General features: G+C 46.7%; 1 protein-coding gene across 5 annotated transcripts; it reads right to left on the reverse strand.

The window, feature by feature from the left end:
- Positions 1 to 1,557: 1,557 nt before the first annotated feature.
- Positions 1,558 to 17,102, reverse strand: FCGR2B (Fc fragment of IgG receptor IIb). Of its 5 annotated transcripts, none has more exons than XM_012511334.2 (8): positions 16,865 to 17,102; positions 9,963 to 9,983; positions 8,585 to 8,839; positions 7,004 to 7,258; positions 6,159 to 6,272; positions 4,916 to 4,972; positions 2,845 to 2,882; positions 1,558 to 2,735 (listed from the first exon to the last, which is right to left on the reverse strand). In XM_012511334.2, exons 1-8 carry the CDS (start codon positions 16,974 to 16,976, stop codon positions 2,658 to 2,660), a joined length of 930 nt encoding a protein of 309 aa, XP_012366788.1. In that variant the 5' UTR covers positions 16,977 to 17,102; the 3' UTR covers positions 1,558 to 2,657. The 5 variants fall into 5 exon arrangements, with proteins under 5 accessions (XP_012366788.1, XP_030679920.1, XP_004089883.1 ...); XM_030824060.1 differs by having other exon boundaries at positions 8,585 to 8,842; XM_004089835.2 differs by lacking the exon at positions 9,963 to 9,983 and having other exon boundaries at positions 8,585 to 8,842.
- Between the last annotated feature and the right edge of the window lie 204 nt (positions 17,103 to 17,306).

Below are 17,306 nucleotides of genomic sequence, written 5' to 3' on the forward strand. Positions count from 1 at the left end.
CTTTGCCTGCCAAAGTGCTGGGATTACAGGCATGAGCCACCGCGCCCAGCCAAAAAATTATTTGTTTTGTTGTTGTTGTTGTTGTTGTTTTTTGAGACGGAGTCTCGCTCTGTAGCCCAGGCTGGAGTGCAGTGGCATGATCTTGGCTCACTGCAAGCTCTGCCTCCCGGGTTCACGCCATTCTCCTGCCTCAGCCTCCTGAATAGCTGGGATACAGGCACCCGCCACCAAGCCCAGCTAATTTTGGGGGGTTTTTTGTATTTTTTTTTAGTAGAGACGGGGTTTCACCGTGTTAGCCAGGATGGTCTTGATCTCCTAACCTCGCGATCTGCCCACCTCGGACTCCCAAAGTGCTGGGATTACAGGCATGAGCCACCATGCCCGGCCAAAAAATTCTTGAAATTTAGCCACGTGTGGTAGTCCCAGCTACTAGGAAGGCTGAGGTGGGAAGATCACTTGAGCCCAGGAGTTTGAGGCTGCAGTGAGCTGTGATCCTGCCACTGCACTCCAGCCTGGGCTACAACCCCATCTCTTAAAAAAAAAAAAAAAAAAAAGAAAGAAAGAAAGAAAAGGGAAGAGGATAGAGGGAAGTGATGATAAAATGGAACTTCTACTTTTTACTCCTTATCTTTCTGTATTATTTGGGCTTACATGCTTACAACGAGCATACATTTTTGCCTGAGTATATTTATTAACATGTAAAAATATATGATATGATCCAATTTTTTTTTTTTGAGACGGAGTTTTACTCTTGCTGCCCAGGCTGAAGTGCAATGGTGCGATCTTGGCTCACTGCAACCTCTGCTTCCCGGGTTCAAGCGATTCTCCTGTCTCAGCCTCTCGAGTAACTGGGATTAGATCCAATTTTTAAAACACAAATACACACTGCCACAGACAGAAATGTGGATTGATATCCTTAAATGTTAGCATTAATTATTTCTGGTTTATGGATTTATGGGCCATCTAATTTTTTTGTTTTCCCTATCTGTATCTTAATTTTATAAAAAGAATATATTATTAGTGTAGTGAAATAATTTACATATAAATAAAAGGAAATAAGTTACTACTATGTAATTTATAAATAAAGGGACATACATTGTATCTACAAAAATGGGCAAAGAATAAATACACAGGAAACTCACAAAAGAGGAAATATAAAAGGCTAATCGTAAATTCTCTAAATTCTAAAGCATATAGTTTGGCACAAAGTAAGCCCTTAATAATGCAGTAATTTTAATTATTATCCCTTATTACTAAAACAATAAGTGTGCAGGAAATCTGATTGTGGGACCATAAAAAGTGAGTACTTTTTATCCTACCATAAAAAGTGCAACAAATGTTGCACAATGTTACTGCGTTAGAGTCCCAGGAAAATGAAGCCTCTCCAAGGGCGCTCACCAAACCCTCAAGGAGACTGCCAGTCATGTTTCTAATCTGCCTGGGATGACTTCTCTGAGAAGGTCACATCCTTCTGGTAACTACATTGGGAGAATAGCAGAGCAGGACATGTCAGCAATCTCCACTCAGGGCTCATCTGAAGTTTGACTTCCTCTGAACTTGTGTTGCAAAACAGTGTTTTATTTGCCATAGGAGGAAAGAGAAGAAGACATGGAAACAAGAAGACAAGGTCATTGGCAGAAGAGTACAGTCATGCATTGTTGAAATATGGGGATACATTTTGAGAAATGCAGGCAATTTTGTTGTGTAAACATCACAGCAGATACTTATACAAACCTAAATGGTGTGGCCTACTACACACCTAGGCTGTGGCATATAGCCTATTGCCCCTAGGCTGCAAACCTGTACAGTATGCTACTGTGCTGAATACTTTAGGCAATTGTAACACAACAGTAAGTACTCATACATCTAACATAGGAATAGGAAAGGTACAATAGAAATATGGTATTATAGTTTTATGGGACCACCATCATATATGCAGTCTGTTGTTGAACTAAACATCATTATGTGGTGCATGACTGTATTCAGTTTTAAGAAACGGGGCACTCACTCTACATTCTAAATCCCCATCTCTCCTCTCCCCCCCACATCCTATCCATTCCTGCCTTCCTAAGAGTCTCATCACTGAAGAGAAACAGACCCCAGGCAGTTCAATCTACACTCCAACCAATACAGCCTTGAAAAGGTAAACAGAATGTTGTTTTCATAATTTTTTATTACAAAAGTAATATATGATCTTTATAGAAAAATAAAGAAAATAAAAATCATCAATAATTTTATCACCCAGAAACAATCACTTTTAGTGTGCTGGTAGAGGTTAGTCTATTTTAACATTTCTGAAATCATATAGATTTACATGATTGTTCTCATGTAACCTGTAACATAAGCATTTCCTAAGTTGCTATGATCTATTAATAACAGTGGTTTGATTAATTGGATTGGCTGTGTGGATGTAGAATGAAAGAGTCTTGATGTCAAGAAGAGCTGAAGCACGGAAGGTGCAGTCGGTCATTTGGGACCATATTGTCTGTGGCTTTCAGGACAGGGAGCTTCAGGACTCAGGTAGATGACTCTGGAAGAAACCTTCTCTTTTGGAACTGCAGCAGCTCCCTCTCCTCCCCAAGGGGAATTTAGGCCAGGAAATACCAGATCTTCCCTCTCTGATTTTCTTCTCAAATCCCAAGGCAAGACAATGGAGACTAAATACGGTTCTGGTCATCAGGCTCTTCCAGAGCATCCGGGTGCATGAGAAGTGAATAGGTGATTGTGTTCTCAGCCTAGAGAAGGCAGAAACCAGCAGTGAGGATCCACAGAGAGGGCCTAGGAAAGAAGGCAACAGAAAAGGCAACGGGGAGAAGGGAGGGGGAGACGGCTGGGATCACTCACCCCAACTTTGTCAGCCTCGTCAGGATTAGTGGGATTGGCTGTGGGAAAAAGAAGAAATATCAGCCAGAGCACTGCTGGAGAAGAGGGCCTGCCTGTGCTGATGCTGAGGCTGCAAAACCAACGCCCAAACTAGAGCCAAAGCAAGCACTGCTGACCCTGTCTTGGGCCTCTAGGCCAAGCACTGGGTAAATATGACCTCATTGATCCACGCATGGGGTAGCCCAGCCACAGCCTTCCCCACAGGCCAAGGTGAAAAAGTGGAGCAGCTACTTGAGTTGCATTCTTTTCAGGGAATTGCTGAGCTTTCCTAGAAGCAAACCAGGGAGGCTTGGGATCTGAGATATTAGGGAAGAGGTGTGAGACGGGGGTGTTCAGCATCAGAGTGAAGTAAAGTCCAGATTTTTGCTGGCCACAGACTTCAGGGAGAGAAGGCTGAGGGCCATTTCCACATTGTCTAAATGTAGTGCATCTTTGTTGGAACTTTGAAAAATATGGTACTCTATGGCATTAAAAAGGAAGAGAGAATGAGTGAGAAAGGGAGGAAGGGAGGGAGGGAAGAAGAAAGGAAGGATGGATTTTGTCTGGTTAGTGTCTGAAACACTGAATTTCCTCATATTTTGCCATGAACTGACTTAGCCAGTGTGAAAAGCAGCCCCTGTATCTGCAAAGTGGCATTTCTCAGGAAGTCGGGAGACATCTGAGACAATGCATCTAGTCTCTTCTCTCACCCTCTGAACACAGAGAGCCTTTATTGCCGTGCTGTAAATTCTGCAGTAAACCATATTCTGAATTCCCATTCTAATACATTCCCCAAGAATCCCAGCAACCCAGCTCTGCCTTTTGGGAAAGGATTTTTAAAAAACCATTTATGCAGCCCCAATGCCTGGCTGCAAAAATGCCTTGTGAAATGTGCTTATGCCAGTGTAGACAGAACCACACAAGACAGATAATCCAGTTGCTTGGACTTGGTTTTTTCCAGATCTGCTTTGGCCCTGGTGTGAACACAGGCCCTGGTGTGAACACAGCCCCTATCTCCACTGGGCCTGGCCAGCGGACACGCAACCTTGCTGCAAGCACAGCTGAACGAGTGATATCTTGCTCAAGCTCTTAAATCTGTTGGCTTTGCTCTGAATCATACTCCAGCCATCTGAGTTGGGGTCTTTGACAGCCTCTTTTTTCTGCCTGTTCTTACTGTCATGGAAACCCCCGGAGAAAGCTCTGGTTTCCTTTGTGCTCTGACTTTAACTACAGTCTGGAAGTTGCCTGGCATCCCCCTGGAAATTCCTTTACACACTCTCACCTGGGCCAGGGCTTGGGTGGCCCCTGTCTCTCAGAATGTCAAATCTAGAAGGGCTGAGAGGTCACCCCGGCCACCTACTCATTTCCTCAGTGAGGAGACTGAACCCCATCAGGGAGACTGACATGCTCAAGGCTCCACTGTGTGTTGGGGGCAGAACCAGGTCAAAATTCAATCAACCTTGAGTGCCTGGGCGTCGGAACCAAGTTTTGCCCACAGAGTAGAGCCCACTAGTGCCCCTAGTCCCCCAGAATTTTCTCAAGCCCAAACCTCCTCTTAGTGTTCCACAGACAGCTGAGCCTGGCCACTCCACCCCATCCCTCCACAGAGGCAGATTCCTCAGCAAATCGAGGGGTTTCCAGACCTCCTCCTCCTTTCCCCTTAGACTCCTGCCTCCCGCATCCGATTGGCCTCAGTCTTAACAGCCCATAGCCCTATCATTTGCCAGCTCTGCCAAAGCTCCACAGAAAGAACAAAGTATCTCTGATTTCCTGCTCTGGAAATATCACCAGATTCCTGGTACCAGAAATTCGGACACAGCCCTCTCCTCTGTATCTGGGACTGGTGTTTCTCTTCTCATCTCCAGAGAGGTCCTCTTTAGGCCCAGGAGTTAGACTCAGAGCTGACCAAGCGATTTGAGCCCTGGCCATCCTCCCACCGCTGCTCCCTCCCTGGCTCCCAGCTGAACGCGCGTAAGCCCCTTCTCCCTGGCTCCAGTCCAGCCGGCAGCCCTGGTGAGCCATCACTGAATCCCTGAGACAACCCTGTACTCACCTGGTTTCTCAGGGAGGGTCTCTCCCATTTCCCTGCACTCAGGGTATCCTGAGAGAGCTGGGAGGGGCACACAGAGGTTAGTAGGATTAGGCGGTGGGGCCTGAGTCCTCAGGACCAAGGACCAGGGCCAGGGTTGGATGGGACCAGCTCAGGCCTTCCCTCTGGCAGATGCTTCCTGTCCTCCCACCCCCAGTTCCCCTGCTCAGGGGCTGCTCCTGCCTGGAAAAGGGCTGGTCCAGAGGCAGAATTCAGCTCACCCATGGGGATGCCCAGGAGTGTCAGAAAGGCCACTCCATGGCATCTGTCTGAGACTTGCTCTGCCTTTTAAAAACACCCCTGTGTCTCAGTCTCTCTCTCTCTGTTTCTCTGTATTTACTTATCATCAGTAACTGAGGTCCTGGGTATGAACCAATTGCAAAGTGCTTTGTGAGGTGTTAGTGGGATTATTTCTGTTTCTCGGTGGCTTGCAGTGCCCTCTCTACTTCCCCTTTGACACCCATATGAGCCCCATCCAGCTTCAATCCCTGCCTTGGCCCAGTGCCTGGAGAGTCCTCCTTCCCTAGCTAAGCGCTGCCCTCACACACCACCTCCTCCAGAATGGCAACAGCCCTGTTTGTGTGCTGTTACTGCCTACCAGGCACTGGTGTAAGAGCATCAGCCTCTTTCATCCCCATGGCAACCCTGTGAGGTAAGTCCTATTAGTGTCCCCATTTTCCACATGAGACAGCTGAGGCACAGAGAGGTGGAGTGACTCACTTGGGTCATACAGTTGGTATGCTGTAGAACTCGATTTGAACCCAGGCAGTCCGGCCCCACTACGTGCACTCCATCACTACACTACACTGCTCTCCCCGAGACCTTCTCCAACTGCCTCAGCCCTTGTTGGGCTATGGAGCCTCCTCTGTACTTCTATCCTAGGCTTTTCATGTCCCTATCATTGCTCTTATCCTATCTTATTATAATGACCCTGTCTTCTTCACAATGCTGAAAACTCCTCAAGGGCAGGGACTGGACTTCATCTTGGCATCACCCACCATGTCTCACGCATTGGCTGACATATAAGCTAGTTTGTTCAAGTCTTGTCAAATGAATGATCTAATAAATGACCGAATGAATATAATACAATAAGGGCCTAGATCTGAATGCGTATCTAGCCCAAAGAGAGGGATTCTGGCAATGTCTGGGATTAGGGCCTGGGCCAAGTGGAAACTTATAACAAAAGGGACCGGGAGGAGCTACAAACCTGAAATCCGCTTTTTCCTGCAGTAGATCAAGGCCACTACAGCAGCAACAATGGCCGCTACAGCAGTCCCAGTGACCACAGCCACAATGATCCCCATCGGTGAAGAGCTGGGCGCTAGGGAAGGCAGACATCAGGACAGGCAGTACTCTCCTTGTCCCACCTCCCCTCTATCCAATGCTATGTCCTAGTGCTTGTCACCCAAAGCTCTTCTGTGTCTGAGTCACTCACTTCTGCAGCACTCACTACATCCCCAGCCTCATCTGTACAGGGTTTCTGTGGCTGCACTTATGCCTCCTGCCTACCGAGGTTTCTCCACCAAACTAATAAGGGCACACTGGTGAGCAGGCAGGAGCAGAGGGAAGGGCTCCCCCTAGCCCTCAGGGACAGTGGGAAGGGTGGGCCCAAAGCCTCGCATAGCTGGAGGCATCATTACGCTATGGAGCACAGCCTTGAACAGTCAATGACGTGCCAGGCTTTCTGGAGTGAATGGCTATAACATGAGGCATGAGAAGAAACAAGGCAAATCTCAGTTCTTAGGAATGCCCAGGAGCTTAGGGAACCTCTGCACCAACAAGGGAGCTCTGCTTCGCTGTCGTCCTTAGTCTGGGACCTGCATTTCAAAGTGGAACAACAGCCTGGCCACCTATCACCTGAGGGCTCCAAGCTCTGGCCCGTATTCCTGCTCATTGGTCCATACTTAGCCAGGCCTCCACACCACTCCTCTTTGCTCCAGTGCCCAATTTTGCTGCTATGGCCTTTCTCAGACCTCCATGTAGGCCCATGTGACCTCAGCCCTTGTCCATCCCCTCTTCTCCCCTCCCTACATCTTGGCAGACTCCCCATACCTTGGACAGTGATGGTCACAGGCTTGGATGAGTACAGCACGTAGCCTATGTTTCCTGTGCAGTGGTAATCACCACTGTGACTGTGGTTTGCTTGTGGGATGGAGAAGTTGGGATCCGAACGGGAAAATTTCTTGGATTTTCCATTCTGGAAGAATGTGACCTTGACCAGAGGCTTGTCCTTCCAGCTGTGGCACCTCAGCACAATGGTTTCTCCCTCCTGGAACTCCAGGTGAGGGGTCTGGAGCACCAGCCACTCTGAAAGACACAAAAAACCCCAGAGGACCTGGGAGGTCTTGGCTCAGCTCTGAGACCCAGATCTTCCTTACTGGTGGGACATGATGTGCAGAGGGAACAGCTTAGGTCTGAAATCAGACAGTCCTGGACTCTAATGACGGCTCTGTCATTTATGAACTCTTGGGCAAATAATTTAAGTCTTCTGAGACTCAGTTTCCTCATTTGTGAAAATGAGCATGATAATGTCATGTATCTACAATAGCCCCTAGCACATAACAGGTGTTCAGGACACACTCATCTCCTCCTTCTCCCAGGAAGGCAGCTGCAGCCTTTTCCTGCCCGACAGGCCTCTGCAGGAAGAACACAAGAGACCCTAAGATGCCATCTCTTTCGTGTCGAAGAGGGAAGGAGGAATCCAGTCTGACCGAGGAGTCTGCAGATGATAAGGACATATATGCCTTTGTGGACAGTAGAAAGTCATGAATGTGCAACAAATGTTACCTAATGAATGCTACTTGATAAATTTACTTTGGGAATGTTAATAAATGTGGAGCTTCTTTCCAGCAGGGTCTAAAGGCAGCAGTGTCACCAGTGGGTCGTTCGTTTGCTGTGTACTTTTGAGGAAAATTTGCTATTCAGGTGAAGGGAGGGGACTAAGTGAAAAGCCACAAGGACAGTGTTCATCACAATCTCATTGTAACTTTGCTTTACAGAGAGCCACCTTTCAATGGGAGCTTTGTAAGATCATCAAACTCTCCAGCAAAATATTTATTAAGCTCTGCCCAGTTTCAGATGCTGGAAATACAAAGATGGATGAGACACGACTTTCATCTCAGGTTTCCCACAGGCTGGTGGAAGAGAAAGACAGAGAAGAGCACCTAGCACAGTGAGAACGTGGAGAAGGGGCATGGAGGGTGGGGTGGGGGCAGGGAAACACTGATTCTCACCAGAAGCCTCTGAGGGAGGCGTTAGTGCCCCACGGAGCAGGTGAGGAAATGGAAACTCAAGGGTTAAATGAATTCTTCATGTTGTATAGTGAGTCATTTCCAGGGCTAGGATTCAGTTGTGGTCTGTGCTTTTCAATTCTGCCATTAAAATGGAAATGGGTTTTATGAAGTAGGGATTTCCTTCTGCTTCTCTCACACTTGGCTGCCTGTTTTTGGCCTTGTAACCTTCTTCTGTTCAATCAGGACTGAGGCAAAAACAACCACTGACATGTGCTGAGGCAACACACAGCGATACTTCCCAGTAAGCAGGCCACCCCCCTTGCCTGCAAACCTCTGCCTGAAAGCAGATTTCATCCGTCCTGGCCCTCCCAGGTCCACCCCGGGGCCTTCCTCCACTGACCAGAAAACACAGTCAGATGAACAGGGTCGCTGAGGCTGGTCGGGCCAGTCTGGCACCTGTACTCCCCACTGTCATTGTTGTAGGCCTTGAACCTGTAGCTGGGCCGCGTGTAGGTGGGGATGAGATTCCCATTGTGGAACCACTGAGTGGAGTCGCTCTCAGGGCTGTGAGCCCCCCGGCAAGTCAGAGTCACAGAGTCCTCCTGCAGCACGTTGATCCACTGGGGCTCGAGTTTCAGCACAGCCTTTGGGGGAGCTGCTGAGGGGCAGAGAGAGGAGGTAGCGTGAGGAAGAGGAAGCCCAAGAGCCTGAGCAGGCCCTGAATCTCAGACAAAAAAGCACCTGTAGGCCTACTGGGGGCACCAAAAGCTGAGCCAGGCCCAGAATGGTTCTGCAACTGAAGGCAGTTGCTTTTGCTCATACATCCCACCACAAGGGCCCCAGGGAGCCCAGGACTCAGACAGGGCAACAGGGAAGAAGGAGGGAGCAGGCAAGAGAAACACCCTAGAAATACATATACTTTACAAGAGATATCTTCACCAGTTCCTTCTCTCTCTCCCCACCAACCTCTCCCCACCACCACAGACACACAGACACCCCATACATACATACTCTTTTGAGACAACTTTTCTCCCTGATAAACAAAGGCATTTGGACACTAGTGGATAAATTTCCCCTGGGGCTGGCTGAAGATAAGTGGGGGCTCTGGTGGAGATGGCAGGCATGGGAGTCGGATATCAGGTTTCCGTTCTGACCTAATGTCATTCTGTATACTTTAAAAATGAGGTCAAGATGGCCCGTCCTCACACCCGAGCATAGACGAGCCTCTCTGGCCTCAGAAGGATAGAGAGAGAGGGAGAAAAGCTGGAGGGCCAGTCCTGGAGCGGTGGAGGCTGAGTGGCACAAACACAGAAGTGCCCAGCAAAGTGTAGCCAGAGGTATGCAGAGACCACTCTGTCAGGGAACAGGCCTTGAAGCTCTCAGAAACATGCACAGTCAAGGATTTAGCAACACAGGGGGACAACATATGCAGGCCATGTGATTTTGCATGTGCCTGAATTTTATTTGGAGAGAGGAAGCTCTTGGTTTTATTTGGACAGTGGAAGGCAGTTGAGAGAGAGGTCAGAGTTCTCATTTTCTGTGACCGCTCCCCCGTTTGAACACCGTGGCTGCCTACCACTTGCCTCCATAGAAGGAGGAAAAGGAAGGAGGAGAGTGGAAGAGGGAGCAGGGGATCTTCCGGGAGCAATTACCCTTTCCTGGCCCTGACTTGGTACTGGGCTCAGTTGCTGGTGCATTTAGAGCACCTCCAGACAGGGCACTGGGAGGAGAGGAAAAGGGGACCTGGGGGAAGGAAAGGCTGTGGGTGGAGTACTTACCAGGTGTCCCAGCAACAGGAGCTGTAAGACAGAAAGCAAAGATCAGCCCACAGTGGAGTGTCTGAACTGACACCTGCCCACTTTGGCTCAGAGACTGCCCAGGCCCAGAGCGCCCTTCACCTACAGCACAGCCCTCATGGCCATATGCCCTGGGACTGCCTGGATGAGCTGCACTTTTAAAAGGACTGAGAACTCCCAGTAACATACAAAAATGAAATAAAATTATATAACACCCTCTTCCACCGGTTTTGTGACATTTTCCTTTGGCTTACCCCTCTTGACTGATTAAAATAAATGTGCCTCTGGAAAGAGGTCTCTGTTGGGCTTTACATATGATTTATGCATCAGTATAAATAATTTTGCCAGAGTTTATCCTGAGAGCAAGATTTGTTCTTTTGTTGGGAGGGGGTAGAAATTGCACAGGTAATCCATGATCACTACAGAAAAATAGAAAATACATAGGAGCAAAATATTATCACCTTGGCATACATCCTGTTGGATTTTTTTTCTGTGATCACAAACACACACACACTGTTCACATACAGACATACATAAGTGTAAATGAGGATATACTCTAAAAACTGTTCTTTAACCTGATTTTTCACTGAGCAATGCAAGTTCTAGTAGATGAATCTGTTTCTATGTTGTTATTTTATTTTATTTTGTGGGGGGACAGGGTCTCACTCTGTCACCCAGACTGGAGTGCAATGACGTGATCTTGGCTCACTGCAATCTCTGCCTCCCAGGTTCAAGTGATTCACCTGCCTCAGCCTCCCAAGAGCTGGGATTACAGGCCTGCGCCACCACACCCAGCTACGTTTTGTATTTTTAGTAGAGAAGGGGTTTCACCATGTTGGCCAGGCTGGTCTCGAACTCCTGACCTCAAGTGATCTACCCATCTCAGCCTCCCAAAATTCTGGGATTACAGGTGTGAGCCACCGTTCCCTGCCCATGTTGTCGTTTTAAATGGCTACACTATATCCTACTATTTGGCTGTCCTGTGATTTATTTAACAACTCTTTTGCTTGGCATTTAGGTCTTCCAGGTTTTTGCTATTAGAAATACCTGATAAAAGGAGGAAGAGACTGCAAAATGGCACTAGATCTGTGACTTCATGCAGGGGTAGGGGGATGCCACTGGGTTAAGAAAAGAGCTTCCGTAGTGGAGGCAAAGTGTGGGCTAGGGTGGATAAAGATTTGTGGGTGCTGTTATTGGGTAAAGAAGCAAAGATGGATCCTTAGGTGAATCAGAGCTCTGTGTGTGTGTGTGTGTGTGTGTGTGTGTGGTGTGTGTCCATCTGTCCATGGGTGAGGGGTTTCTCTTGCATCTGGGCTGAGAGAAAGTCAAGAAGCTTCCAAGTGCATGTATATTTTCAGGGACAAAAGTACGGAAGGAAATGGAATCGGAACCAAGAGTTGAAAAGGGGGCAATGTGGAGAAAGTGTTGGCTTCAAAGTTTAGAGAACCGGATTCTGGTCCCGATGCTCCAATATCTCGAAATATACACTTGGACCAATCACTTCCTTCCTTTGCATCCAACATTAATCAACAAACCTGCATTGGCTTCCTACTGCCCTGCAATGCATGCTGAGTTCACCTAAGGGAAAAGAATGTAAGTCCCTACTTCCACTGAGGACAAGAATCTAACGGTGGAGATAAGCACATGTGTAATCTGATGTAAGAGATGACATTAGAGGAATATGGATAAAATGCTATGGAGGTTCAGAGAAAGAAAAGATCCCAGGGCTCTGTGTTTGGGAGGGTTTGGGGTTCATAAGGAGGGGAATCCCACAGAGAAGATGGGACCTTCCAGGTTCATCAAGGACCTTCCAGGACTGATAGGATTTTGGCTGAGAGGGAAGAGGTATTCCATGGGAAGGAGCAGCAAGTACTTGGCAACATTCCCAGCAAGTTGCAGCCCAACTTCTACTTGATTTCTGGTCTCTCCTCAAGCACTTCCAATAATGAGGGACAAAGCAGGAAAGCAAGGTAGAAGTCATACTCTGGAGGGCTTCTAGTGCCAGGTGGTGTGGCAGTGGGGGAAAGCACATACTGAGTTTAAATGCTGACTCCGCTACTGCTAAGTGACTTTTCACAAATTACTTAAATTTTCTCTGCTTCAGTTTCCTTGCTTGTAAATGAAGATAATGACAGCAGTATCTACCTCATAGGGTTGCTGTTAGGATTAAATGAGATAATCCAGAGAAAGCATTTAGTGTGCTACATGACACATGGTGAATTTCAAATAAATTTAAGTTTTTTTTATAAGTTCACTCCTTGGTTCAGTATACAGTGGGAAGTCACTTAGAATTTTCAAATTGGGGCTGAAAGTGCAGTGTCAAATAGATTGGAACAGGGCAAATGCCAAAGAGCTTAATTAAGAAAGAAACTAATTGTGATGGAAGAATGAGGTCAGAGAAAAAGAAAAAGAAAAAAAAAAAAGAGATGACTGCAGTGATCCAGAATATGTGGATAACCCATCAAACACCTTGTCTCTTCATTCCTTGAACTGCTCATCATCAGTAAACTTTCTTTCTTTGGAGATGAACTTTCTCTGCTCAAGTACAGCCCCCAGAATAATCTTTGACCTTATCAAGAACCCCAAAGCATCCGTCTTACCACTGTCTATCCTTGAGCACGTTTGCCTTTACCTCCCACCCACCCCCATCTAGCTTGAATTCAATGAGGTATCATTATAATTACCTCCTTGCAAATCCCCTTAACTTCGTTGCCTGTCTCTATCTTTACCAAATGCACCTGTATTCTCCATGCCTTTACTTGCTCAGCTGCGTGTTATTGAAATTACCACACAAGAAGGCAAACTGTTGACGCAGTAAATGTGCGATCACCACATTCAAAAGGACACTAAACTGCCATTGTGGCACTTTTCTCCAAGAAATTTGCTCTGCTACTCTGAGTAGTGACACTCATCTTTTCCTCATTCCCCAAGCTTTCTCGTCCCACCCTCTGCCTCCAGTACCCTCTCATTTTTAGCTGATGCCTTTCCTCATATTTCACAGAGAAAACAAAAGAGGTTACACAGAAGATCTCACATCATCCCCCGACTAAATCTATCAGTCTATCTGCATCTCTACCTGTCTTCTCCTTCCTTGCATTTCATTGGAGAAAGCATCTCTCCTCCTGTCTATGGTCAGTCTCAAAGCAAGTACTCTGGATCCCATTCCCTTTAATCCTCTCAAGGATTTCCCTTTCTGTTATTCACTTTCTCTTCTGCATCACCAGTTTCTCTCTTAGCTGGATCTTCCCATCAATGGTAAATTTATTTCAGTATCTTCCATTAAAAACAAAAAACAAAAAAACTTTTCCTTGACACCACATATAATTCCAGCTACTGCCCCATTTCTCTCAGGTTTTTTTTTTTGTTGTTGTTGTTTGTTTCACCCAAGCTGGAGTGCAGCGGCACCATCTCAGTTCACTGCAACCTCCGCCTCCCAGATTCAAGCAATTCTCCTGCCTCAGCTTCCCAAGCAGCTGGGATTACAGGCATGCACCATCATGTCTGGCTAATTTTTGTATTTTTAGTAGAGATGGTGTTTCACCATGTTGGCCAAGCTGGTCTTGAACTCCTGACCTTAAGTGATCCACCCACTTCGGCCTCTCCAAGTGTTGGGATTACAGGCGTGAGCCACCGCGCCTGGCCCGTCTCATCCCTTTAAAAACTAAATTTCTCCATTGTTTTTCTTACATAGACTGTCCTCATTTCTTCTCCTCTCATTCACTGTCTAATTCTCTGCAATTTGGACTCGGCCCTCAGCAGCCCACTGAAACTTTTCTTGTCAAAATCACCAATGGCTTCATGTTGTCATATCAAGTGGACACATTCTGTTTCTCTCAGTCTTCCCCATGTCAAATATCTATCTTCATTATCCACCCAGCTACATAGGCCAGAAACCTGCAAGCCATCTTTTAACCTCTCTGTCTCCCAAAATCCAGCCCCTTCCACACCAGGAAGTCTTGATCCTGCTTCCAACTTAGATCTTGAACCCACTAACTTCTCTTCACCCCCTTTATAGACACTACTCAGTTTAGGTCACCATCAGCTTTTTCCCATATCTTAATTTGTCCCCTCACTTCTTATGGTCCCCCTATAATCCATTTTCCACAAAGAAGCTAGTTCTTTAAAAAAAAAAAAAAAAAAGAGAGAGAAAGAAAGAAATCAGATGATGTCACTCCCCTGCTTACAAGCCTTCAGTTGCCTTTCTTTGATCTTAAAATAAAACGGAAACGGTCTACAAGCCCTACCAAATTGGGTCCATGCTTACTTCTCCAGCCTCAGCTCAGATCCCTCTTCCCCTACTCATTGAGCTTCATTAACACTGGCCTTCCTGGCATTCTTGAAATTTGGGAGTTTTCTGTATGCCAATCCCTCTACCCTGAAATGCATCGTTGATCACCAGATGGCTGAATCCTTACCATGTTGAAAGTCTCAGCTTAAATGTCACTCCCTCAGAAAACTCTTTACATAACATCCTGTTTAAAGTAGGCTGCTCTGTTCTTTTCCCCACAACTAATCTTATCACAATACCCTGTTTACATCTTCATAGCCCTTTTCCATTTGTACTTATGCCTTCTTGTTTGTTTACTTACTATTTATATCCCTCAGTAGAATATAAATTCAAAGAGAGCGGTAGCCATATTAATTTTATGTGCCATTGCTCTGGAAATCATTCACTGGTTGAATCTAGGTAGGAGATGAGAGCCCAAAGTTGTACTGACAATAGGAGGTGAAGAAGAGGAAACAGATGCAGAAGAAATTTAAGTGGCAGAGAGAAGTTGGCATTTAATAGACTGTGGGGGTGATTTAAGTTGGATAACTAGGAAAAGGGTGGCTGTGCTTACGCAAACACAAATGTTAGGAGGAAGAGAACATTTGTAAGGAGGAGATGATAAGTTGGATTTTAAATATGCTTTGTTTTTGAGCTGGAGAATCGTTTTAGAGGTGTCCAACCAGCAGTGGAAATATAAAATTATACTTGACAGAAGCAAGCAAGAGAAATAGGTTTAAGAGTTATTGACATAGAAGTGGTAGCTAAAAACCTGAGTATGTAGGATTGGCAAGGGGGATGGTGTAGTGGGAGAGAGGGTAAAAAAGAAGAAGAGGAAGAGGGAGAGAAAAAAAAAGAAAAAGATGAGGAAAGGAGAGAGAAGTCACCAATTATGTATCCATTCCACAGTTACTAAATAGCAGTAAATACCAAATATGCTCCCACCCGGTGTACTTATTGCTTCACAATAAGTTCATTGACCTCGTATTTCCGGTCAGGAAGGCTGTCGGTCATGTTCACTGATAAGTCTCCAAGTCCTAGAACAGTGCCTGCACATAGAATTTGGAGAATCAGCAGGGGCAAAGGTGGTAAAAACAGAAAGTGCAGTGTACATGCTGCCTGGCTATAGAAGAAGATCCATTTGGGGTGCAATGGGGAACACGGTTACCAGGACAGAATTAGAGTTTTTGCAGTAGGCAATGGGGCAGCATGGAAGGCAGTTATGAAATGCACTGACACAGCCATAGCTGGACCTGAAGATACCATGGCCTTGGTGGGCAGCATGGATGCAGGGGAGGGGAGACAGGAGCAATAAAGACCCCATCAGAGGGTGCTATAAAAATTGAGTTATCAAGTGATGAAGACCTAAATGTGGAAGGCCCAATAAGAATGGAAAAAATGGGGTAAATCTTTGATGACTTAGCAAAAGGCAAATGGGAGAAAATACCAAAGATCTTTCCCAGGAGTCTTGCCCAGGTGACTGGCACATTGTTAGCCCTAGCAGCAGAGATAGAGAAGCACATCACCTCTCTAGGCCTGAGCTTCCCCACATGACAAATGAGGTAGTTCACTTTACTTTCTCTTCTACTTTAATCCATTCCATCCCATTCATGGGAGAATACTCTCTCTTCCTTACCTCTTTCTCCTGTAGCCCAGTATCATCCTGCATTGACAGCCAAGAGCCGAGGGCCCCCAGAGCTGATCGGATTTCACTAGTAATCACAGCACATAACTTGGATGAGTGGCAATATGCTTTCCTCTAGAATGTGAGGGTGGAAGCCCCAGGAATTGAGCTTGGAGAGGTGGTCCTGGCAGTAGGTCTCCCCTACTTGGCCTCCGCTAGGTTTTTCAAACCACTCAGCATGATCAGTCACTGTCCCCTGTCCAACAGCTGAGAACATGGTTAGAAAAGAGCCCTCCATTTTGGCCTAAGACCCTGGCTTTCTTGCTGATCAGATCCAGTTCCTCCCCATCACGGTCTGTGTAGTAAAAAGAAGCATGCATGATTTCTCTGGTCCCACAACAGATGACTCCAGACTTACCCAGGTTTGCGTATTCTCAGAGCCCCCGTTCCCTGGATAACCCAGATCTCCCTATGTTTCTGCCCAGGGGAATATTCTTACACATGAAGACAATAGGCTTCTGCTACATGAAGTGGTTTCAGGGGCACAGAGAATGGCCACTGCCACCTCCTCCCAAAAATGCATCTTATAACTTCCTCCCTACCCCTTACCCAAGGCAGCACTGGCCCTCCTGCCTAAGATTTGGTCTTTCGTGAAACATAAATTTCAAAGAAGGCAAACACTCTGGCCATTCATTTGTCATTCAAGTATAGGTTACTAGACTTTTCTCAGAGCGGGTTTTGATGTGGAAAGCAACAGAACATCAAGAGTCTGGGTGTTCAGTGAGATTGGGTGAAAGACACTGAAAAAGCCCTGAACTCTGCCACATTGGATGACTTTCCAAAGCCAGCAGTCATCAGGGTTTCGTCTTCACCAGCCTGCCTTCCCTCCCCTGGGTGTCCTGACGGGCTTCCCATGCCACCCCTCATCCTTGCCCAGGGTTATCCCCAACTGAGATTCCTGTTCCTCTCTCCCTCCTGGGGGCCCTGACTCACCCAGGAATAGCACAGCTGTCCATAGAAGCATATGGCCCCAAGGCTGGGGGGACTTGCAACCAGCCCAGTCACTCTCAGTGGCAAGGACAGGTAAGAATGACAGGATTCCCATCACTTCCTGGAGCGAGCTGGCGCCCAGAGCACAGCAGTCACAGCCTTCTCTCAAAGCTTGGTGGATTCTACCCTAGAGGGCAAACAAATTCTGGAGTCTGAAAGAGGAAGCGAAAAAGAAATGTTCCGTTTTATCACAGGCTCCTCCCTTTCCACCCTCTTTCCTCTCAGTCGTTCCCTCCTAGAAGATTCAGAGCTTCCCAGAATAAATCTGGTGTAGCCCATGTTCAAATTCACAGAAATTTTAGAAACTAGGGAAACAACTCCCTTCTTCTCCCCCTGAGGCCACAGCTGGCCTGGGCCTCTGGGAGAAAGAGGGAAATGGTCACCA

Source organism: Nomascus leucogenys, chromosome 12 (assembly GCF_006542625.1).
Source record: "Nomascus leucogenys isolate Asia chromosome 12, Asia_NLE_v1, whole genome shotgun sequence".
In the NCBI taxonomy this organism is placed as follows: domain Eukaryota; kingdom Metazoa; phylum Chordata; class Mammalia; order Primates; family Hylobatidae; genus Nomascus; species Nomascus leucogenys.

What these genes read in the sequence shown, in the direction of transcription:
- FCGR2B (XM_030824060.1), bottom strand. Translation starts at nt 16,976, where the DNA reads ATGGGAATCCTGTCATTCTTACCTGTCCTTGCCACTGAGAGTGACTGG. An exon ending in GACCCTCCCTGAGAAACCAG is followed by an intron (nt 2,883 to 4,915) that starts GTGAGTACAGGG and finishes TTTTTCCCACAG; the next exon opens with CCAATCCCACTAATCCTGAC. An exon ending in ACGAGGCTGACAAAGTTGGG is followed by an intron (nt 2,736 to 2,844) that starts GTGAGTGATCCC and finishes TGCCTTCTCTAG; the next exon opens with GCTGAGAACACAATCACCTA.